The following is a 24,584-nucleotide window of genomic DNA, read 5'->3' as shown; positions in this document are numbered from 1 at the left end:
CACAACACTGCTGTTTTCAGAACACATACCTATCACAATTTAAAAGGGCAAGTTATAATTTGATTAAGAGTAAAATTAATTATATTTGTTTCAGCAATATTTAACATACTTTCACATCTAAATAGAAGTTAAGTATATAACATTAATAACTTGTAATTAAAATTTCTTAATTAAATTTACAATAAAATCTAAATGAAGAATTATTTGAACTAAAATATCTCGTGTGACTTAACAATTCACACTTTCTATAATTGACAAAATGGAGGAATCTAGAAATTCTCAGTGACAAAATTTCCCAGTAAAGAAATTGATCAGAGTACAGTATTCAATTTAAAATGTTGTAAGATGAGTAATTTCTTGTTTACTTGAATCAAAAACTAAGATAAAATTTTTATGCTGTCAGTTAAGAATTTCAGTAATGTTAATCAATCTGATTAATTACTGATAGTTAGGGCTGCAGGTTTGTCGCGGCGCGAATTTCCGCGAAATTGTCATCTTTTTTTTCTAAAATCCACGAATTTCTCAATATGTCTTGACTTGCGCGAAAATTGCTTACAATTTGATTTTTTTTTCATTTTTTATTTATTATTTTTATTAAACAGAATTTTTTATTTTCCTGAACCTTAAATTGAACATGTAAAATTGATTAGATATTTAGGGGAGTGAATCAATAGCAAAATGACATGAAAATAGTTCAGAGATAATCACAATCTTGTCAACTAAAGTGGTCTTTTTACACTTAGGGAGGGTAATTACCTTCCTGAAGTCAGTAAGAGTACAAAAGAAATTGGAATCACAAAAGAAGGAAAATGTTATAAATCAAATCTTTGACAGAAAAATTGTTATACATGCTATTGCACTGGGCAATAAAATTTCTACTGCCTTTCTACAAATCCAGTTAATTTTTACTAGGCGGCTTCTTGTGAATTCTTAAATATGGATCAGTTTCTTTGATGAAGGGGGGGGGGGCTAGTAGTTAGTAGGAACTTGTAACTAGTAGTTTGAATGTAGAATGTTTGAGTTTTCGCAGCAATTACTTCTTACAAAGCAACGGTCAAGGAATTGCGCGTTGGTGAAGGAAAATTGATCGAGTTTTGGAAATTAAAGACCGAACGCTCCAAAATTGGCATTGATGCAGAAAGATCGTTTTCTAAGTATAAAAATGTATTAAGTGATGAAAGACGAAGGATAAATGAGAATAATCTGACAATGTACAATACTTTGAACCAAAATTCTGTTCATTTAAAAAAATATATTAATATTGCTTGAAATTCAAAGAAATACTTTTGTTGTGTATTTTTAAGCTTTTTTTATTATTTGCGCAATTTCTGTCTTTTGCATCATTTATATAATAAATTTTTTTTATGTTTAGAATTTGTGTAATTTTCAAAATTTCCCGTGAATTTGGGGTCTTTTTTCCCGCCACAAACTTGCAGCCCTACTGATAGTGATTCAATGCTATACATTTATGTGTCCTAAATTTGTTTCAAATTTATAGTTATTCTAAGTTTTTATAATCTTTTAGGAATAGTTAGAATAATATATTTAAATTTTTGTAATTATTACAAATTTTTAATTAAAACGAAAACATTCAACTGATAGCTATGTGAATATACTAACAAGAGAAATATGTTCAAAACTCTTATGAAGAAAGTAAATTTTTTTTTATTCCTTAAAAGTGGAATTAGAAGATTAGGTTGCAAATAATATTACGTGGCATTAAATAGACAATCGCAGCGATGGGAAATAATAACAAACTGAAGCAATAAGATATTTATTTATTTAAAAAAAAAACTTAATTGATTTTAAAATTATGCAGGTGGATATGGAAGTAGAAGTTTCGAGCTGAAAAACAAATGCCCATTCCTAAGAGTTGCCAGACGTAAATGAGAAGAAACAAAAGTGATTTGAAATATGAAACAAGTTGCCAATGAAAAAAGGAATATTAAGGCTAGAGTGATTTTTATTGTTCTGCCTTTCATCTTTATACTTGTTTCACTCTCAGCTACAGTTTTTTTCTAATTTTGCTTCTCGCCTTCATTTGCAGTTTTTCGTTGGAAACTTGGCGTTTTATATTTCAAATTACTTTTATTTCTTCTCATTTACGTCTATTTTTGAGCACTTGAAACATGTAGACTTTTACTTCCTTCTGCATATTTTTGAAGCCAAAGAAATTTTTTGATAAGCAATAATAGGTGGTGCTTACTAATAGCAGTAAAAACTAACAAATATTTTTAAAATGTAAATATTACAGATTTGTTTCTAAATGAGATAGCTTTATTTCGAATACTTAAATGATGAGGTTGACATTTCACTCTTTCTTGGAGTAAGTGGGTAACTGATATTAAATTCGTGCTAGGAAAATTTCATTTTTTGTACGTAATTTGTTTCTAATAGCATGCACTTCATAAGGAAAATTGTTATTTTTGTATATTATTTTCAGAGTAGTTAGTACCTCCTAGATGTTTGTCAAATATCAAATTTTAAAAAAAATATATATATTTTAAGAAATCAATGATTTCTGAGTTATTTTATAGTTGCTGTAAACAAAGAATATTTTGTTCCGCAAAATGTGGTTCGTAGACTATTTCCTAACTTCTTATGAAGTTTGAAATAAATGTTCTCAAATTTACTAAAATTTTTAAATGCCTATTTTTATTAAGGGCATTAGGTTTTGTTTCAAAGCAAACTGTTCAGGTTACTTTTATACTGCAAAAGCTTGATACAACGAGTATAGCACATTACAAGAGGTCTGCTATTACAACAAATTTCTAACTCACCATCAAAATGTCAATATTAAAATTTTTAATAATAAAAAATTGTATGTTTATGATTAATTACTAGCCTTCTACTAAAATTTTCTTTTATGAGAACACATTATACAAAAAAAGTTTATTAACAGTTAAGGTTATTCAGCATTATATAATAAAAGGTTTAAATTGAAGATATTTTTATTTCTTGTATCATTTGAGAAAATGAAGAAATTTTCCTTCTTACTATTATACCTCTTATTTTTAAAAAACAATGTGTAGTCATATATCAATCCACTGCCCCTTTATTTTCAGTCTTGACAACTTACTAATAAAATCTACATTCACTGTTATCAATGACAAATTTCAAACACCATTGCAAAAACTTGTTCAGACATTCTTATCTCATTGTAGACAGTTCCTTCAAAAAGTACCAAGTAAAGCAGTTAACTTTAAATCGAAATAATTGTTCAAAATAAAAGTAACAGAGATATCGATAAATTTAGAACCTTTTTTATAATTATCTTAACATTAAATATGTATGTCAGCTTATAACAAGAAGCTCCATATAACAATAATTTCATTCACTATTATGAATGGTTGTTATAAGGAAGTTTTTTTGTATACCATTTTTATTGTGCAAGGTTGGAATTTTCTTTTACAATACTATATTATCCTGGTTAGGGACACCTTTACACATTACTAGCTTAACAAGTAGCCAAGATGTATATAAATTCTTGTTCACAACAATATAAATCATTCTTATCATTGTGAATGAAGCCAGAGTAGCTAACGTTTGAAGATTGTGTCAATCTCTTTTGGGACCTGGGTAAGTATTAGGATAATTTATATTAGTAGTACTTTATTTTTGAAGGAGGAGGATCCCATGGTAATTTAAAAAATACCTAAATCTTACAACTTTCAGTTCAGTAAATGTTTCATTTCATGACAAATAGCCATTATTTAATTGGTAAATAAAGAAGTTCATCTTTAAAATTTCCTGAAGTTATTATTTTTTTTAAAATTGGCCATTTAAGTACAAAAATATTAAATGATAATTGTAACATAGTTAGCAGGTAAGGAATATAAAGGTTGATAACATTTTTCACAGAAGCATGAACATAGCCTGAGGAAATGAAAAGTGAAAATAGATGTAGCTGAAATCATTCAAAAAATTTTTGATTTTTATACTGATTTATAATTACATATTTAAGTTATATTAAGTTTAAATAAAATATTATAAAACTTAAAAATATGTAAGTCTCATAACTGTGCAATTCTTTTCTTTTTTACATTTCAAGAAAGGTTATAACACTCAGTTTTATGGATGTTTATATTATTTTAATTATTAAAACAACACAGCAATATTTTGAAACATTTTAATGAAAAACTTTAAAGACAATAATGATGTAAAAAAAAAAAATAATAATGATGGTTTTCACTTTACCAATATAAATTGTAAAAAAATGTTTGTTTTTTCACACAATGAGAAAATGATATGAAAAGGATATACACAGTTAATAACATTTACAATGAACACATTTTTCAGATTTCTTCAATCTTTTTTCTCTTGCTATGATTAAGCTCAAAACCATTTTCATCATCGCTAAGCTTTCGCTTTGAATCTGAAATAGATTTCTTATACAGAGTTTGGATTTCTTCTGGTTCAATAATTTCCAAATCATCTTCTTCCTCAATTTCTAAAACAAAAACAGAAGCAACTAAAAACCATTGAACATGAAATTCCTGGTTATAATCACAATTGTTTTTCCAAAGCTTAATAGTTTTAAAAAAAAACAACTGAATATTCTGATTATCTTAAATTGAAAACACATTTTTATCTAAATACTCAAGAGTTAAAAATAAACATGAACATTAGTAGAATGCTTTTCAATTACAAAAGGAAATTTTTTAAAAAATTAATACGTATGGAACCTTCTTAACCACATGTATATATAATATATACATGACTATATATATGACTATACATATGTCCGTAACTGAACAAAGGAATATAATTATGGGGCTAGTTGGAATGTGGTTCAAGAATAGTTTTTAAGTACTAATAGTAAATATCAGTAATTAACAAATAGAGTAAGATTACTTCTGTAAAGCAATGCTCATTTGGGTTAAAGAAATATATATGGCCAAACTTCTTAAAAGAACAACTATGATAACAATTTACAAATGTTTAATTAGATCTACTTTAACTTATGGTGCAGAAACTGACATAGAGAGAGAAACCCTGGCAATTTCTGAGAGAAAAATCTCGACAAAATTTGCAAAAAAATCTAGACACACCTAAACTCAGGTGGTTGGACAGTCTCAAATGTGATTTAAAAAAAAAACATTGGATAATAACTATATGGAGAGTCAAAGATAAGGTAGAATGGAATCAAATTTTGAAGAAGACCAAAGCTCAACTTGACCTTTACTTATATTATCAATACTAGCAGTTCTTAAGCATACATTTTATAATTACATGTTTCTGATTCTTAGTGTACTTTTGAAATATAACCTTCTATTCTGCATCTCAGACGAAGCAAAGCCAAACTAACAAAATTTTATTATTTAAACTTTATTGTCATTATTTTGTGGTTTACAAGACTTTCATACTTTAAAAAAAAGAAAAAACTTTAAATTTACATCAAAATGAAAATTTATTAAGTTTTTCAAGTGATAATTTAATCCTTTTGTAGGCCGTTTAATAAAACAATAGCATTTAAGAAAATACATTTTATTTTCCTGAATTCTGCGTACACATTTAAACTTCCAAATGGGAAGTGTAGTTACAAAGGAACCAATTACGGTGATAAGGAAAATTAAATTTTAATGGTGATTATTTGCTGTGAAAAGATCCTTTGTGCTATAATTCCTTCATTGTCTACAATTGCAAACCATCTTTGGAAAAATAATATATGACACTGGAAAAACAAACATGCTAATTATATGTTATCGAATGAACAATAGATGGCATCACAAAACTGAAGCAGGAATAAGTGTTCTCATTGTTAATGTAGCAACGTAAAAATAAGAGTTTTGCATTTCCTACTAATGCATTTTGTAAGATCATGTAGATGGGAAGTAATCTTCCAAAGGCGTTTAAAAACTTCTGGAGGTTTGGTGATACAGACGAAGGATAATTAAGGATTAATGTTAATAATTAAGGATAATGTTACCCATATCATTCTTTTCATTTGTTTCATTTATCTCTTCTGTATGAGTTTCAGTTTTCTTTTCTTCCTTTGTACTCTCTCCAGCTTCTTTTTGCTGCTGTAAAAGGTCATCTACATTTGTTTCGATTTCAAATTCCTGATCTTTGAGATCTGGGCTAAAAAAAAGGAAGTATGTTAGGTTCAAACAAATTCAGAAAAATAACTTTAACAAGTAAATTAAACTAAATCTCCTTTCATTCCCACCCTGACCCTCCCCCCCCCAAAAAAATGTGCCTTTTCTTTACTCTGTTGAGAATAGTCTACCTATTTTGTGTTCACTATTTACCAAATATTATTTTCTGTAAAAAAGTTGCTCTCTAACAGAATAAAATACAATAACATTAACAATATAAACATACAATTTCTAATAAACAAAAGAATATCACTTACTCCCACTTTCCATGATTAAAACAACCTAAAATTTTATTTAAATAAGTCTAAAAACTAATGCTAACCTTTTGAGTTTTTACATATGGGAAAAACTGGTGTAGTTCTAGGTTTTTTCTATATATTATTAAGGAAACATATGATTTAATAAACCTGCCTTGAAAAAATGGTATAAATATTCTTTGTTGTATCTTATTTTCTATGTAATGTTATCTTACATTATATGCATTTCTCAATAATCTTCTTGGAGTTTAATAAACATTTTGACTGATTTTTTTTATAGTACACATACGTAAATTCATAAAAAAAAGCTTATTAGCTTTAATTTGATCAATTTTTACAAATTTTAAATAAATAATGAATTAAAAGATAACCAGAAGATCTTTATTATTAATTTAACTATCTAAGAAACAATTTCTTAAAAAAATATTTTTTTCAAAGTGAAAAAAAGAAAGGTACGTCAGCCTGATTCCTGATACTTCTTAGATTAAAAGGACTGAATTGTATAAACAAATAGAAGAAAGTGCTGATCACTGTTGATATGTTACTTAAGTACCAAGGGGGAGATTTTCTATCTGCTTACTTTTGCCGACAAAGCGGAATAGGAATCTACGTAAGTCCTTAATTATATTTTAATTGTCAAAAAAATATAAATTTGATAAGTAATTAAATTAATAATAATAAAAAAACACTTTAAAAATACCTTAAGGTTTTAACTACTTTCTGTGGTAAAAAATTTCTTCTTTCAAGTTTTAGTGTTTCCAGATCACAATTAGTTTACCTGCTTGTTACCTTTTACAATAAAACATCAGTGAATGGCAAAAATAAAAAATTTCTATAGAAGTTATGATTTTGAAACTTACTAGAACTATATAGACATAAATTCTCATATTTAGTTTATCATTGCTATAAATAAATCTTATGCAAGCATATGGAAAGGGAATTTGCAATCTTATGACAAAAAGGCTTAAAAATCACAAAAAATAAATAACACATATTATTCGAAAAACCTTTTGCAGCTAAGTTTAATTAACTGAAGGTGCAAAACTTACTCTGAAGCTAAAATGAGAAGAACATTATAATGCTGCAGAAAGTCTTCACATTGTAATCTACTAGAGGGAGCAAGACCAAAATCTGACAGGACTTTATCCAGCATAGCATCTAATAAAAATAATTCATTTTTAATGGAAAATATAAATTTTTTTAAAAAAATAGTTTAGAATATATGGTCCATAATTGCAAGATTAAAACTAGAAATTATACTTTAAAATTTTATAAGAATTTTAATTCATTTATTACTTTACGCCATTTATTAGAGAAACCGTAATAAATGGCATTCATGAATCGAACATATTCAATTGGATCCTTGATATAGCTTTTTTATAAAATTAGTTTGATAATACTTTTTATTATAAAAGAATAAAAGGTAAAATAAATAAGTTAGTAAAAAGGTGTTTAATAAATTTAAGACAGATAAAGAATTTGAAATTGTTTAATCTATCCAAGAAATGTATATGTGATAAGTGTCAAAATGTATTCACATTTATAGAAATGTATACAAAATAGAAATTACAGTATAAAGTTTAATTAAAATACTAAATGAATTTTGATAATTTTCCGATAATTAAACACAATTAACAACTTGTAAGAATTTGTAAAACATACTGCTGAAAAACTACAGAATAAATGATGAAACAAAATTTAAAAAAAAAAAAAAAATAATAAAAAAATAATAATAGTAATAAAATAATGTACATGTTGGTTATTTACTTATGTATAATATTTTATTAGAATTTATATTCTCAATGAAAAAGGTACTTAAGTATCATTTGAAATTTTTTTTTTCTTGCAATAATAAACTACTAATTTTACTTCTAAAATCATTCCTCCAACAACGCAGCTTTAAATACATTACTGATTTCAGCAGTTCACACATTGTGTGTCAGGTTGTTCATTGAAAAGTCCATATTGAAAGATTTGTCCATAAATAGTCTCACTTATTTGTTTTGAAAATTTAAAATATATATCTATTGAAACATAAAATTTTTAGATTGCAACAAGATTATTAAATTTAAAGACAGTAGTAGAAATAATACCTTCCATATCTTCTGGATCACTCGAAATAAGAATTTTTCCTAAAAAAGAAACGATATTAAAAATAAAAATTACCATATCAGAAAGAAAATAAATTTATTAGGATATTGAAAAAAAAAAAAAAAAACTGCCAAAATGAAATTCAGGTATAATTTGAAATTAGTGGGCTTTGTCAATCTTTCCTTAAATTATAAAAAGCATTTTTATAATGAAATCTCTTTCATTAGTATTCAAAACGGGATTATAGGATCTTTGTTATATTCATCACTTATCTTTAATAAAAAGTGAAAATCCTTGTGAGCATTATATATTGTTTAGTAAAATTACAAATTCCATACAATATTAATTTTATTTATTGCATTCGGTATTGGAATTTGAAGAAAAAAAAATAATAACTTAACAATATGCAAAGATTTGTAAAATAAATTACCTGATCCATCATTTATTACAACATCTGGTTGTGCCATGAGTAATTTTTCTTTCAAAACCTAAATAAATTAACGAATTTAAAAAAAACAAAGAAACTATATAACTAAAAAATACAAACAAGTTTTAAAAACCATAAATTCACCCTATTATTGGACAGACATCAAAACCAAATAAGCTCTTAATCCAAAGTTAGATAATACTATGCTGAATACACACACAAGAATTTTTACGTTTCGCATATACGATTTAAAATTAAATATCACAATCAAACTTCAAGCATTTCTAAAATCAAATAGTGTGATTTGTATAAACAGATTTTAAAAACAAATACAGTGAACCATAATCTGCGATTTCAAAACCAAACATTTACATTTCGATTTGTATTCACACGACTTCAGAAACATCACTTGAAGACTGTTCTGACTGGAAATTGTTGCAAATAAATGTGTTTAAATTAAATCCTTTGTTCTTTGTGTTTATTTTTTCGAAAGAAATTTTACTTTCTCACTGATTGCTTTTGAGGATACTATCATAATAATTTAAAAAGAGTAAAGGTGAAAGTAAATTGCTCAAAAAACTATTTTAAATATCTTTGGATAAACTAATTTCATGGTTGAGTGCAGAAAATATTTAATTTGCTTAAAAAGATGTGGCAAAATATGCACACAAAAAAAAAAAAAAAATCAAAGAGTCGAAACTTTGGATCGCTCTCTTGACCAAAGTATTGGGATCTCATTTCCTAGATTGCAGCTACACATTATATTTTGAGGGTCAGAAATCTGAATTCAGTTGAAAAAAGGTTTGTCTATTCAGAGGAAGTATGGTTTGTGTCTGATTTTGTAACTTAAAATATTATCTGCATTATATAATTAGCATATTTGAAGTCACTCTCATGAAACATTAAGATTGAGTCGAAACATTATGTGAATATTCAATCATTAGATCAAAATTTATTTAGGGTAGTTTTGTGGTGCACTATACATGTACAATATAGCCACTTCACATTATAACAGCCTGTTTAATTTGGATAGTAGTTTTTTTAAGCAATCTTTTTGTAATATTAATCTGTTTCAGTCTCCTAAACTTATTTCAGCAAAAAGATGAATTTTGAATAACAATAAATGTGATTATTACAAAAACCAGCACATATTTACCTTGTCATTCAAAGTACGAATGGTGAGAGTTTCCACATTTAACTTTACAATAACCTAAATTAAAATAAACGAAAGATATACAACAGTTTCATTCAAATAATATTTTATACAAGACTATGTAAATGAAACTATCAATATTGGTAAGTAGTTATGACGGGAGACTAACGAAAAACATTCTAGAGACATTAAACAGAAAATAAAGTAGAACTAATGTTTTCATTCTGCAGCACCTTTTTCTTTCTGGGCGATTTGTTTTTATTGCCAACCAGTTTTTGCACAAGACCTACTTAATTCAAGATTTACTTTTAAGATGAAGATAAACTTTCTTTATTGCCAAATATATGTTCCATAAATAAAAAATATGGCAGATCTACTTTCCCTGTGGCAGAATTTTTTTGAGCTATCAGTGACAAAACTTTAGCAATAATATCTTTCCGCAAGATATTTTTATTAATAACAAACATATGTTACTAATTCAAAATAACAAAAGCGCCGTGTTTACAAAACAAAAAACACTATAAATTTTTTTTAAAAATTAAACATGCAATAATTTTGTTTCTAACATTATGGTTGATATTCTCACATTTTGTATATAATCAAAATAAAAAATAAATGATCCTGAAATGCGTAGTAGTAATTGCCAGAAAAAAATAGACGAAATCACACGAATCGGACTCCTCAAAAAGGGATTACTTAATTGCGTGTTTCGTTTGGAGTTGTTGTAATAAATAATAATCTACGAAAAATATCAGATTTAAAATCTAGGGAGAAATCAATAGCAATAACAGTCAAAAAATCGTGGCCTTAAAAAGTAAATACACGAATGCAAGATTCGAATTCCCCATATTGTTTGAAGTATATCAGGATATTTAAAAACCATGTGAAAATGTATATAAATAATTGCCAAAAATACAATCAAAACACTATATCTATGTACGAAATGTCTATCGGCGTAAATTGAGAGTGCCAAAAAGTGATTATCATAAATCAAGTTTAATGTGCAAATTTCTGTAGAAAAGAAAACTTTTGCAAGAACTCTGCAACAATGTCGCTGTGCAATAGTTTTGTTACCACTCTGCTCACAATTTCATAAAATAGGACAATATGCATACACAAGACTATTACCGTAATTTCGCAGAGATATGCCATAGCGTTTATGATTTAAAACATTAAATTTTAATATGTGCAGGTTATCTAATGGGACATCCTATCAGTTTATCATTTTTTTTTACCACTATTTTGTTGACTTGATTCTCCAAAATTTCATTATTACTATTCATCTTTTGAAGTGATTTATTTTATAATTTACAATCAATATTAATTTAAAGAGTTATAATTCAGCTGAAAAACAGTTTGCAAGAATGCAACAATATTGCAACTGACGATCTCCCTTTCACCCAAACAAGGTGTGTACGAATTTCTACCCCGCGAATAGTCTCTTACAAGAATTAATGGCAGTACGATCCCATTTCTTCTGCTGCTGGTATGAAGAAAAAAACAGAGTGAAAGAAAAATATGCAAGTCATAAACAAATTATTGGAGTGAAATGCTTAAAAGATCTGTCTTGAAGGTCAAGTTTATTCCCAGTTTTAGCTGAAGGTCAACTTCCTTATTTTTACTTGTATTTTTATTGTATATATCTGAAACTCTGAAATATATGATTGCGAAATTTAGAGATGATTGAGTAAAAAGTAATATTATGATGAGCATGTGGATAAAAGAGGAATGCGTGAACTTAATTCTATATTTAACATTTATTTTAACAATTTTTATCATTTTACAGTCTGTTATCATTTTATAGTCTTATCATTATCATTTTATAGTCTAGCTTAAAATTTCAGAAATTTAATATTAGTAAAAAGAAACGAGATGCATACATAAATGTTTTGCGTATTACAATTTTGAGCTAAAAAAGGCTTATTTTGTTTTATTTAAATATTATTTTTGAATAATTGTAAGGATTTTTAGCATTTAAATCTTTAATTTAAAAACATTTAGGTATTTCAAATCAAATTATGATAAAGCGAAATGATGCGATCGAGATTGTTCTATATGGTACAATTTTGTGCCTAGTAAGATTCTTTTCCTCAATTTATTGTATTTTGATAACTTATTTTTATTACATTTAGGTTATTAATCACTTTGTTTACACATAATTTGAATATTTTAAATTGGCATTCATTAATATAACGTTTGTGTTGCATTTGAATTGCGCGCAAATGAAAAGTGAAGATTAAAATTATCGAAATACATAAATTTTGATTTTAAGTAAGATCACACATAATTATTTATCGTAAAATATTTATTTTAATTTTCAAACGCTTATTAGTTTATTTTGTATGTAACTTGTTTTTTGAAACAGATGTGTTAACTCTGTGATCATTCACGTAAAATTTTGTGCACATATTTGATAATGCGGTCTTTCTGATGAAAAACTTTTCCTTTTTAGTAAAATTTTATGGGTGCAGCAGAATAGTTTTTTGCTTTTTCTTTTATTTCCTAAGAAATTTATTGTTCGAAATATCATTTACAACACAGAAAGTGATTTGACAATAGTTTTTTCAGCTTATTATATGATATAATTTAGTATGATAAGAAAGGTAATGAAAAATAAATCAAACATTAAAAAAAAAAAAATCTTACTTCGGGTGTTTTCGAAGAGCACACCAGACAATTAGGATTAGGTTTTTCCAACTGAGAAGAGGGCAAAATTTTTCCGCCAATACCAGATTCCTTGAGCCATGCCTAGAAAGATTAAGTCTTAAAATTTATTCTGTGAATAGTGAAGACTTTTATAAAAATTAATTTTATAACAGAAAAAGGGGGAGTGGTCCCCTATTTAATCATAGAGAAAAAAATAAAGAAATCTTTTCAGATAAGTTTTTACAAAATTTTAGACACTTTTGCTACAGCACATATTTAAAATGTAACAAAATGAATTTTTAGTTTTCTAGAAAAAATAAAAGATTGCTAAATTACGGTAATCCAATCCCTACAATTAAGTAATGCAATTAAAAAGTAATAATTTTCTTTTCTTAAAAAAAGAAAAAAAAAAAACAATTACTGGGTCTGATGATCAGCATTCCCAAACTAAAAGAATGGTTATTTTGAGGCAAGAAATTTACAAGAATGTTAAACTTTATTCTGATTTGAGTTGACATTTAAACTGCATTAAATTTAAATATTTAAACAATAATTGTAACTGTTCTTAGAATTATTTCCCCAAGCAATAAGTGTTCATAACTGTGGTGAACAAAGCAGAATAAATTTATGTTTAGAGCAGAACTATTATTATTAACTGACATGCAATATAAATGTACAAGTTGCATGAGCTGTTTTATCACCAGCTGCTGTTGTTAACATTCTTTGCTAAAGAATGTATCATAAACTTTGTTATTTAATCATAATTTCATTTTTCACAGATTTAGTTAGCACAAAAAAATTATCAGTCATTAATAAAGATAGTAGCAGTTTATTTATTAAAAGTTACAAATACATGCATCAAGGAAAAATAACAATTTAATTCAATACTCAGAATTTTTAAATTTTCATCCTCAGATGTTAATAACAAAGGAAAAGAACTTTTTTAGATACATTTAAAATTTGGTTTTAATTTTGCTTACATTAATTTGTTGGTATCCTTTCCCCCCCCCCCACACACACACTCTGGGAAATTACATGCCTCAGGTGAAGCATCATAACTTATTATTCACATACCCTTTGCAATTTTTGGTGTATTTGATATGCTATAGAGTTTAAGCGGAATCACTGAAAATCCTGGATAGGTATGTTTTAAAAAGGAAAAAAAAAAAAAATAATCCATCAAAAAATAAAGGGCAATTCTCCAATATGTCAATACCTTTCAAGGCAAGATTTCCAACACTGGATAGAAACAAAATGTGTATTATACTATTTTTAAAAGATCAATAATACATTGTATATGTTAGGATGAATTCAATAAATATATACATACACCTAATGACGAAACATAAATTTAGAGAATACAGAAATCGCTTCCAAAGAAAACATTTGCAACTTACATTTTTACATTTTGTAAAATCTCTTTTCAAGACTTTAATAATTTGTAGAACAATCAAGCCTCCAATAACTGCATTTGTAGTTGCAATAGCGGGGATAATGTTTCCAGCAATAGCTATAAAGATTGCAATTTTAGTTTACGCCAACACTTAAAAGAATGAACATACAAAATGCACAATTAAACACAATTTACCTTTCACATCGAACCTGCTTTTCTGAGGTATGCTAAAGCAATAGGAACGTAAATTAGCACATGATGCAATGAAATCCATGCTATCATCATCATCCTGCAAAAAAAAATTAGTGAGGCTGTTCAAGTTGTAAACTTAAAAAAAGAAAGAATATGAAATTCATATGACATAAAATACCTTATCCCAAATCAAAATATTATCAGTACCAGATGCTTCTAATTTATCTTTCAACGCTGTTAAGCTCTTGCAAAACATTTCTCCACATTGCTTAATGCTCCAAACCATTTGATCTTTTATTTGGGCCTCTTCCATTTTACTCGAGCTAGCAACTAAGATCATAATTAAATTAGTTGAATAAATAAATCAGGAAAATTAAATAAATCTGGAGAAAATGAAATTACTTTTTTTTTTACCCAAAATATACTTAAATTAAGGACAAAAGATATGCACAAGAACAATTATTAGTTACATTTTAATACAATATGAGGGTTTTATATAAATAATAAGAGTCCCCAGATCCAATTTACACTTCATTTGAATAGGTTAATATGAATATATTACACTAATTAGTTTCTCAATTCCATATACTCTTTTGAATTGAAAACCTAAATTAAGGTTGGTTCAATGTAATCAAGTTGATTGATGTAGTAAGAATGACCCTAAAGTTTAACAAATGTTTTATTTTTCCTTCTTATCTGTTTTTGGGGACTTAAAAAAAAAAAAAAAAAAACACAAGGTTCTTAAAAAGAAAAGAATTTCTAAAAATATTTTATAATAATTGATTGGATAAATCATAATTAAACTGGAGGCTAAGAACATTACTAAATATAAATTTTGATGTCCCACTTATTTTTTTTTCTATTACTGAAAATGTATGTAATGCTGAAAGTTGACAAAAATCTACAAAAAAAGATTTTTGGTTAAAAAAAAAAAAAAAAAAAAAAAAGACCAGCATTGAGAATTTAATTTATATAATTAAGGGGAAACATTGGGATGATTAAAAAGACTGAAAATGACTAGCAAAATATTTTGTAGCGGAAAAATTATATCTTCTGGTGAAGCAATTTGTGTAGATCGTTTGCTTGAGTTTATCAACAATAAAATGAAATTAAAATTTGATAAAAAAAGGAATATACCAGCATCAGGTAAATTATCATATTCCAAACGTTGTGGTCTTTTTCTTTCTTTCCATAGATTATCCATGCTATTTAAGTAGTCAATATCCTGTCCAAAAAGCTGCAATACAAAATTTTCTCAATAAAAAAAAAAAAAAAGATAGGCAATTTTTTATAAAATATCAAGCAGGTAGTAAACCCCCCCCCCCAAAAAAAAATTTTTGAACTTGGTAATTATAGGTTAATTATGTTTTTTTTTCGATAGAAAAAAATGAACAAAATATGATTTAACGAGGAAAAAAAATCTTCATTTAACATGAGCTATTGTCAAAACAAACTGAACAATCATGATTTCAGTATGCACAGGTAATCTCAAAATACAAATACAGTAAAACCTCTATTATGCAAAGTAATTGGCCTGGTAACAGTCACTGCAGATTATCACAGCATCAGCAAATTCTGCTACTGTTGTAATTGAGACTGTACCCATTTCAAATAACTGAAATATTCAACTTCTAGAAACAGGGTTGGCAGGTTTTTGACATGTGACAGCTTTTGACGGTTTAAACCATAGTTTAAACCGTCACGTCAAAAACCTCACTGTCAAAAATGTCAAAAACCTATATTCATATGTGAAATTTAATTAATACATAAAATTTATATATTTTTTTTATAAAGGATAGTGTTTCTAAATATGTTCAAAAGTTATGGAAAAGACAAGAGAACTTTTGGCAGATAATGAAAATGAGTTACTGTTGTATGGATGTTCAGCTCACTGGTTGAATTTAGTTGGACAAGCTCTTACTCCAGAAACAATAATGAAACAAGTCGTAAAGATTCAAAAGTACTTCTGAAATTGCCACTTTCCAGCAGGTTTGCTTAAAGAATTCCCTGAATTTTTAAAACCTCAATTACCTGGAGACACAAGGTGGAACAGTCAACTTACATGCATTAATACTTTTTTAAAGAATATACCATTTTACTTTACAGATTGCAGAAAAATATGAAGAGAAAGTTGATGCTGACATTTGTAGATTGGTAAATGACTACAATTTGTTTAAGCAATGAAAGGATCTGTTCTCGATGTTTCAGCCAGTTGCTATTGGTCTAGAAACCTCACAAAAAGATACTTCTTCGCTTGCTGATGCATGTTCAATATGGCTGTCTCTAATAAAGGACGTTTCCTTGCAACCACATATTTCTGTAATTCAGAAGAGAATGAAGGAAATACTTAAGCCCTTCTATTTTTTGTCCTATATGTTACATCCAATGTATAAGGGAGAAGGTTTGTCAGATACACAAAGTGAAGGTGCTCGTATTTGGTTTGAAAAAAAAATTGTGGGTTGTTTATCATTTGTAATAGCATTTGAAGGTGAAGCATCACCATTTCCATGTTCTTATTTTTCACCAAGTATGAAAAATATGAAACCAGTAACATGGTGGAAGGCTATAAGCAAATGTGAATCTTTTAAGTCTGGTCCAGCTTCCGAATTTGTAGAATTAGCCATACAACTTTTATCATGCCCTGCCAGTTCTGCTTCAATAGAACAGATGTTTTCCAGTTTTGGACTAATTCGTTCGAAACTCCGTAATAGATTAGGAACAGAAAAATGTTAAAAACTAGTTATGTGCTACCGTATGCTGCGAAGAGCAAATGAACTAGACCAGGGATGGCGAAGCAATGGCACGCGACACAATATTTTGGGCACGTCACCGATCACAATTGTTATTGCACTATGAATTTTTACTCAAATGTTATTACACTATGAAGCATATGTAACAATTAAATTAAAATTCACAAAAAGCAAACAAAATAATAAGCAATTATTAATAAAAAATTAACAATTAATGCTAAAAAACAATTAATAACCATAAAAAACAGGCTAACAATAAATAATTAGCAAAAAAAATCAACAGTCCTGCTTAAACTAATATCTTACAACCTAATATAAGTTATTTGTCATCTAATCTGCTACAACGGAAGACCCATTGATGTTGCTTTAAGTTGAATTACGCCTATAACTGAGACATTGAAAAAAAAAATTTTTTTTCAATGTAAATAAAGAGTTTTGAGTTGATAGTATCTAGTATTATTATTTTCCCAATAATCATGAAGTCAAAATTATTTGACGGCACGTCTGTGACTTCATTAAAAATTCTTTTAGAAAAAATGGCACGTTGGTGTATAAAGGTTCGCCACCCCTGAACTAGACTATTGAATTTTGAATTAAATTTCTACTGCCATCATTTTCATTATGTAGTGTGATGCATGTTCTAATTTTTAAAATTATGTATTTAATTAGGATAATTAAAAAATTTCCATAATAATTTGTTTAAATATTTAATGGATCAGTGACTGTAATGTTCTTCTGCTTAGTTTGACTTTTGTGATTGGTTGTTAGTTTTTCAGAAAAATCAGTAATTCTGAATTTTAAATCTTAAATTTTTTTTAATTCATAGTTAACATAAGACAATACAAATTTAAGTGCTTTCTGTTAAATACACAGAGTAATTTGTGTCGGTTTACAGTATATTCAGCCTATTCATTCACTATGCTGAAAATTTAGTTTATCCAAATACTTGTGAATTTCATTTTGCTGAATACTATATAGTTTTGTTGAATATCTAAATATTCAGCTGTTGAATAATTACTTCTCGCTTTCAAGATATACATTAGTTGTATTCTTAATACAAGTGGGAAAAAAAATTGAGATAAAAATTGTTTTAAAATGATAAGTGCAATAATTATAAATAAATATAATAAACAATATGAATTATATTTATCATTATTCATAAATATAACTACTTTTAAATTCAAATTAACATACTGGATAATAAAGATATTCGGTATAACATTAAAAAAAAAAATTTGTACACTTGTATCAAGTTTGTACTTATACAACATAACTTGTAAGTTCCTTATAAATATTAGTTATATGTTCCTTATATGTCAAAAATGCATAGTAATAAACTTTTAATTTTCTTAAATATCAAAAAAAAAAAAAAAAAAAAAAAAAAAAAAAAAAAAAATTTTTTTTTTTTTTAAATATAAATATTTAAACAATTTTTGTGCAAAATTTTTCTGCACGTGCATTTGAATATAAATTTCTGAGATTTTAAATCTGTTTTTTTTTTACCTTAATTTTAATTAAAAAATATTTCTAAACCTGCTGATTACCTATAGTATAATTAAATTTTAATATAATGCATGGCAACTGTTGGTAGTTTTGAAGTTTATATATTTTCTTGGCAAACTTCAGTTTTTGACAGTTTAAACCAGTATTATACCCTTGTCATGTCAAAAACCACTTTTTGACGTCAAAAACCCAACCCTGTCTAGAAATAAGATTTTTTTAAAAATCTATTTTCCTAAATAAAAGGAAAATCAATTCTTCTTCAAAATTTTAGTGCCATAAAGTATTTAACTTTAACATTGCAATTTAAAAAATGTCTTTGTCAAATAGATATACAAGTATTTTGTTTTAAAATTCAACTAAACTATTGCTTCAGTTTGAGCTATTTTTTTTTTTTGGAAGAAATCTTTTGAATAAAGCACCATCTAATCATGTATTGTTCAATGATTTCATTTATTTATATTCCTTTGCAAAAATATAAGGCTCTTTAAATTTTATTTGCATTATAATGTTATTTTTTTTACAAAGATATTTTCTTATTAACAGAAATTAAAGACATGATAGTCAAGTAAACTATGTGGAATAGTTAAAATAACAAGATGGATGAAGCAACAAAAATTACAAATTTCGGATTTGTTTGGCAACTCAAAGCAACCAACATATTCATCGGTAACATAATTTTATGCAGTCGTGCAAGACAAAATGTGCTCCTTATTTTGAAAGTCTCATACATAGTCGTATTATGCCAGCATAATTAAATCTAGAAGGGGGGGGGGACTTTCAGAATCGACCCTGGTCAATTGAACCATTCAAATAAAAGAGGTTTAGACAGCAGAGGTTCTACTAGTACAATATTAGATGCAGTAGATAAAAAAGTAATTTTTGGAAGATTTTTTACTTAATTTACTTTTTAAAAGCAAGATTCCACAAATAAAATATACAACTATTCAGAGTAAGTATGTTTTGGTGTCTGATTAATTTAAACCATTGCTTGCACTAATTTATTAGCATTAAAGTTAGGTCATTGAACCATTAAGATTGAGTCTTGGTACATGAAAATCAGATTATTAGAACAAAAGTTGTTCATAAATAATTTTCAGGTTGTTCATTATTTTTTTGCTAACTATATAGCCAAAACCAATAATCTTTTGTAATTTTCAAATTTTGTTAAATTAAAAACAATCGTCTAAACATAATTTAAAATAAAAACTTACAAAAATTCATAATTACTAAGATTTAAGTAGATGGGAGCTGAAAAGGTCAATATGTTCTACTTTTCTAAATATAAGCATTAGTATATACTCGCTATATATACTCATTCAGTTAATAAGTCCTCATTATATAAGAACGTGAATGTTATAATCAAATCCAACAAAAAATTAAAAACTTACACTTACATTAGTTTATAATGGTGAAACTAATATGAAATTTTAAAAAAAAAAAAAAAAAGGATATTTAGGTAAAAGAAAAAAAGATCAGTGAAGTTTTTCAAGTTACACTACTGTACTGCTAATTGTAATTCATAAAATTACAATTAGCAGTTATGTAGCATAACTGTTCCAAGAACTATTTAGCATCCGAATTGAATAACATGACTTGTCTTACCTTCTTGAAAATCATAATTGGATCATAATTAGATTCTTTTGCCCATTCCCTAGTTGAAACGCGATGGACATTTCCGTCTATTTGTGGAGCTGTACCTGTAAAAAAAAAAAAAAGTATACACTAAATTAAGTAAATGGCTAACATGCAAGATGCCTTGAGCAACCTGCATTTTCATTCCTGCAATTCAGGCATGAACAGTCTTAAGTCAAACTGAACTAGGAAGAATAAATCAAAACTTAAAAAAAAAAAACCTAAGAAATCCTACCTAATTCAGGATCAGCCATATCGGGAGATACTTCTTCATCTGCATCTGATTCTCCAAAGAGCTGACTATAATTTAAAAAAAAAAACTTTAAACACTTTGATACATTGATTACTAATTTGAAACAGTACAGCTTTTAGCAATTTAAAATTTGATAAAATCATATTAAAAACTTTACTCCTTTATTCATAGAGAATTTCAGGTTTATTGAGAGGTAATATCAAAAGATAATTTGATTCATTTAATGGAGACTATGGTCGTCCATTGATTTATTGTCAACAAGTCTGTTTTACAAGCGCCTGTTTTTGGACACCTATTTTTGGAGAGGTAAAAAAAATTCAGTTGTTATATTGAAATGAATGACAGAGATCGAAGGTTTTAATGAGAAATTAAAATAACAATGCACCTACAGAATAGCAAATAAGACTTCATTTTTTGGTTGTTACAGGGAAGAGTTTCAATAATGGTGGTTGTATATATACTTTGTCTGGTGGTACAGTAATGGTGGTTGTATATATACAGTAATGGTGGTTGTATTATACTGTTCTTATTATAACAGTGGAATAATTCAGTTATTAATAACTATTATAAAAAATAAATCAAATAAGGAAATCAAAAATATTATCCCCCTAGCCTTTTTGTTAAAAAAAATTCTATGCATAAAAAAGTAATTAACATAAAAGTTGACTCGTTTTAGAGTAAAATGTGGAATAGCATGAACATGCCAATAATTGCTAATTATTTTAATATCATTACTTCAATCAATACTATTTTGAATTTTTCTTAAAAAGAGAATATAACATCTCTTATTTTATAATACAGTCGAATCTTGTTTTAGCGAGTTCCTAAGGACCGAAGCATTCGCTACTCAATAATGAAAATTTGTTATACCGATATTACGAATTTCTACATTAACCAAAATAGTTTTGTTACATTGTAATTTTTCGCATAAAAAAATGATAAATATTGCATTTAATGACAGTTTTGATCTATTTGTACTCTACATGTAGAAAATATCAAATCAATATTTTAAAAGCTCTCAAAAACAATTAAATTAAAATGCACAATGGATTTATTATCACTCACTTATCAGAAATTACGTAATCCATATTTTTTTTTCTGCACAAATGATTTAGAACCAGTAGAAATTACAAACTCCTCCAAAATTATGCAAATTTTCGAACTAAGCTTAACTGGAAATCACTCTTTTGGAAAGCCACATGTATTTTTACTTCTTCAAACATGAATAGGATGAGGTTTAGTCTTTTCAGGTCCCTTCCGCGTCTTTTTTGACATGTCTCTTTCATATCAGAAACTTTTTTTTTGAAGATGAGGAAAAATATTTGAATTCGGAGGTCATTGTGTACTTTTGAAGAACAGAAAAGTGTCTTGATCATGAGCGAAAATGAGAATTGTTGCTTATTTCCACCTTCGTTAAATCGGTTTTACCAATTTCGTAATATCGGTATTTTTAATTCATTGTTTTGATGGAGATTCATTTGGGGATTCGGAAAAAATTCGTTACATTGCAATTTTCGCTATTTCGGATTTCTCTACAGGGTTCCCACTCTATGATGAGATTGAAATTCAATGACTTTTCAAGGACCTCAACAAAATTTTCAAGGACCTTAATCTAAGACCAATTTTAAAAATTATTCTCTTCTATTTTACTAGAAGCAACAATGCTTGTTGTGGCAATAATTAATTTCAAATATAATACCTCAATGATTTGCCAATATAGAGAGAAGAGAGTATATGTATTATGGACTAAAATTTATAATTTTTTTAAAAACAACCCTACTGGTTTTACAAATTAATTCACAAAATCATTTTCAGCACAATCTATAACTAATGGTAATGAGGTGTTAATGGTGAAATCCTTTAATCCTGTGTATTTCCATGTGAAGGCTGCATGAAAGACAGAGCTAAATCTTAGGTATTCCATATTCCATGACTATTCCATAACCCCTCCTCTCCTCTATTAAACATCGTTTCTGAAATTATTCATCCATAATTTACACAACCTTCTCTAAATGTTATGCAGCAACAATTCTTTCTGAAAATAAAAATTAGAAGGAACATATCCCATTTTCACCATGTTTAAAAGCATTATTCGTTATGTGTAATCCACAACTGCCAATGAATATGACCTGGTAGGAATATTTCTCTTTTAATTCACACTGAAGCTTCTAATAGAATTTCCAATCGACATAGGGTCCATCCATGGATAATTGAAGTATTTTAGAGAGCTTTTAACCATCATCCACGCATTTGTAAAAAGAGGACAAAATATTTTCTGCAGTTCCATGACCCATAAATTGGGAGGTAAGATACTTAGTGCAAACTTTATTATCACTTCCTTACCATAATGTCCATCTGCTTAGATTGTAGAGACTGATTTAACGTCTCATCAAAGAGTACAGTGTAGCAATCAACATTCTTCAGCTCATTTATAAGAATCCCTTTGAAGTATAGTGCCAATCCAAAGGAGCCCAAATAGGCTCACTTTGTGGCACTACAAAAAAATTGTCTCGCTATACAGCTATCAGCAAACATTTTGGAGAACAATTTACTAATCCCTTCACAGGAGTTACATGAATAATTACAAGTGATGCACTTCAGACTCCAGAGAATTTCAGCATCAAGCACATTCCTTTTGACCAGATAAGACAATGTTACCTCGGTCACTAAAGTTTCTGTTTCACATGGGGCACACAATGTTGAAGGAGTATTTACACCAGATGAATTAGATGTTGATGTCTTTGGAAAAAGAGAACTCAGGGCATGAGACTGCTTTTTTGTTTTACCTTTCTTTCATGTGTGATTTCAGAGCAGATTCTTCCATTTTCGCGATATCGATCTCCTTCATGCATAATCGGCACTTGGCTCTGAACTTCTTTTCGGGCATCGATAAAATCCATTCTTTATAAGTTTGATTATCTATCCATTGGGGATTAAAATAGCACTTCCCAGGCATAACTAGTCTAAACTACATAACACAAATACGAAGCCGTACCTTTGCGAATACGCTTTACAATAAAGTTTTGAAATGACGCAAACGTAAGGACAAGTGCGGATGGTAAAACGGCAAATTTATTGAAAACTACAAGGTACATATTGTTACAAAATTCGAGAGTATTCCAGTTTCGATAAGAAAAAAGAAGATCTAAGCATATGCGACAGAAGATGAAGTGGAGTCTCGCCCCGAACGTATTGTCTGCTGTGCTCCGCGCACTTGGCAGACACCAAGACGCTAGGCCCGGTTAGAAACAGTGGCGTTAAAAACCACGTGAGAGAGTTCGGGAACAAAGCAGAAAGAACGGGTGTTTTATAAAAAGGGCCGCCGGCAGTATTGGACAAATTCAAGGACCTATCAAGTTTTTCAAGGACCTAAGACGTTTTTCAAGCACTTTCAAGAACCTAAATTTAGCACAAAAAAAAATTCAAGTACTCTCAAGGACCGTGAGAACCCTGCTCTAAAACGGGATTGGACTGTACCTAATAGTTTTGATTTATACCAGTATTAGCCTTACATGTCCTTTTCTCTCCACAAATTAACACATTTAAATCTTATCATTAATATGCAATACAAAAAGTTGCTCTTGCATGTAAAAAAGGTTCATTAAGGCATGTATTTCATAGAATAACATGCCTGGAAAGGCACAAAAAAATTGTGAGATTTTTCAGGTCCTAATACAAACATAAATTACACAAGTATATGGAATATTACTATATGGTATAAAACAATTTTTTTTTTAGTTACATTCATATTTAAAACTGCCACAATGAATAGTATACATTAACAAAATAAATTTCAAGGCAGCTAACTCAATATAACTTTAAAACTAGATTTTAATAATAAGGAAAATCGACATAGAAAATTTTAATTACTTGAAAAGATGTTTCGCCCATACAATACAATGTACAGGTTCAGACGGTGTATTCCTAATAGTACATCCAGGATAAGATTTTTGAGGCTTCCTTGGTAAGCACTCAAAACATTCTGAAATACCCTGAAAGTAATGATGACCACTAGAGTATATATATTACATAAATTATACAATTAGTCAAATGATTTTAATCGGTTACCAAAACATGCTAAGTTGAATTATTACAGGAGTTCAATATTTCAAGCAAGAAACAAATTATCTGGGTTGTTACAGAAAAGTCTTTCGAGGAATAAGAGACTGTGCAAAAGCAGTTACGAAAT

General features: G+C 27.8%; 1 protein-coding gene across 1 annotated transcript in view; it reads right to left on the bottom strand.

The window, feature by feature from the left end:
- Nucleotides 1–4,113: 4,113 nt before the first annotated feature.
- Nucleotides 4,114–24,584, bottom strand: part of Uba2 (Ubiquitin-like activating enzyme 2) — a 30,234-nt gene continuing 9,763 nt past the window's right edge. Inside the window, exons 6-19 of the mRNA XM_043054091.3 lie at nucleotides 24,266–24,387; nucleotides 20,378–20,442; nucleotides 20,113–20,207; nucleotides 15,395–15,494; nucleotides 14,436–14,587; nucleotides 14,261–14,354; nucleotides 14,070–14,182; nucleotides 12,673–12,774; nucleotides 10,030–10,083; nucleotides 8,877–8,934; nucleotides 8,449–8,487; nucleotides 7,405–7,513; nucleotides 5,930–6,081; nucleotides 4,114–4,450 (exon numbers count right to left, since the gene is read on the bottom strand). Coding sequence (XP_042910025.2) covers nucleotides 4,296–4,450; nucleotides 5,930–6,081; nucleotides 7,405–7,513; nucleotides 8,449–8,487; nucleotides 8,877–8,934; nucleotides 10,030–10,083; nucleotides 12,673–12,774; nucleotides 14,070–14,182; nucleotides 14,261–14,354; nucleotides 14,436–14,587; nucleotides 15,395–15,494; nucleotides 20,113–20,207; nucleotides 20,378–20,442; nucleotides 24,266–24,387 — 1,410 coding nt within the window. The 3' untranslated portion in view covers nucleotides 4,114–4,295. The remainder of the gene's footprint in view (nucleotides 4,451–5,929; nucleotides 6,082–7,404; nucleotides 7,514–8,448; nucleotides 8,488–8,876; nucleotides 8,935–10,029; nucleotides 10,084–12,672; nucleotides 12,775–14,069; nucleotides 14,183–14,260; nucleotides 14,355–14,435; nucleotides 14,588–15,394; nucleotides 15,495–20,112; nucleotides 20,208–20,377; nucleotides 20,443–24,265; nucleotides 24,388–24,584) is intronic.

This window comes from Parasteatoda tepidariorum, chromosome 3, assembly GCF_982258835.1.
Source record: "Parasteatoda tepidariorum strain Cologne lab strain chromosome 3, Ptep-v5.0, whole genome shotgun sequence".
NCBI classification, from domain to species: domain Eukaryota; kingdom Metazoa; phylum Arthropoda; class Arachnida; order Araneae; family Theridiidae; genus Parasteatoda; species Parasteatoda tepidariorum.
Note: the sequence above shows the minus strand (reverse complement) of the source record. Positions and strands in the feature narration are given on the sequence as shown.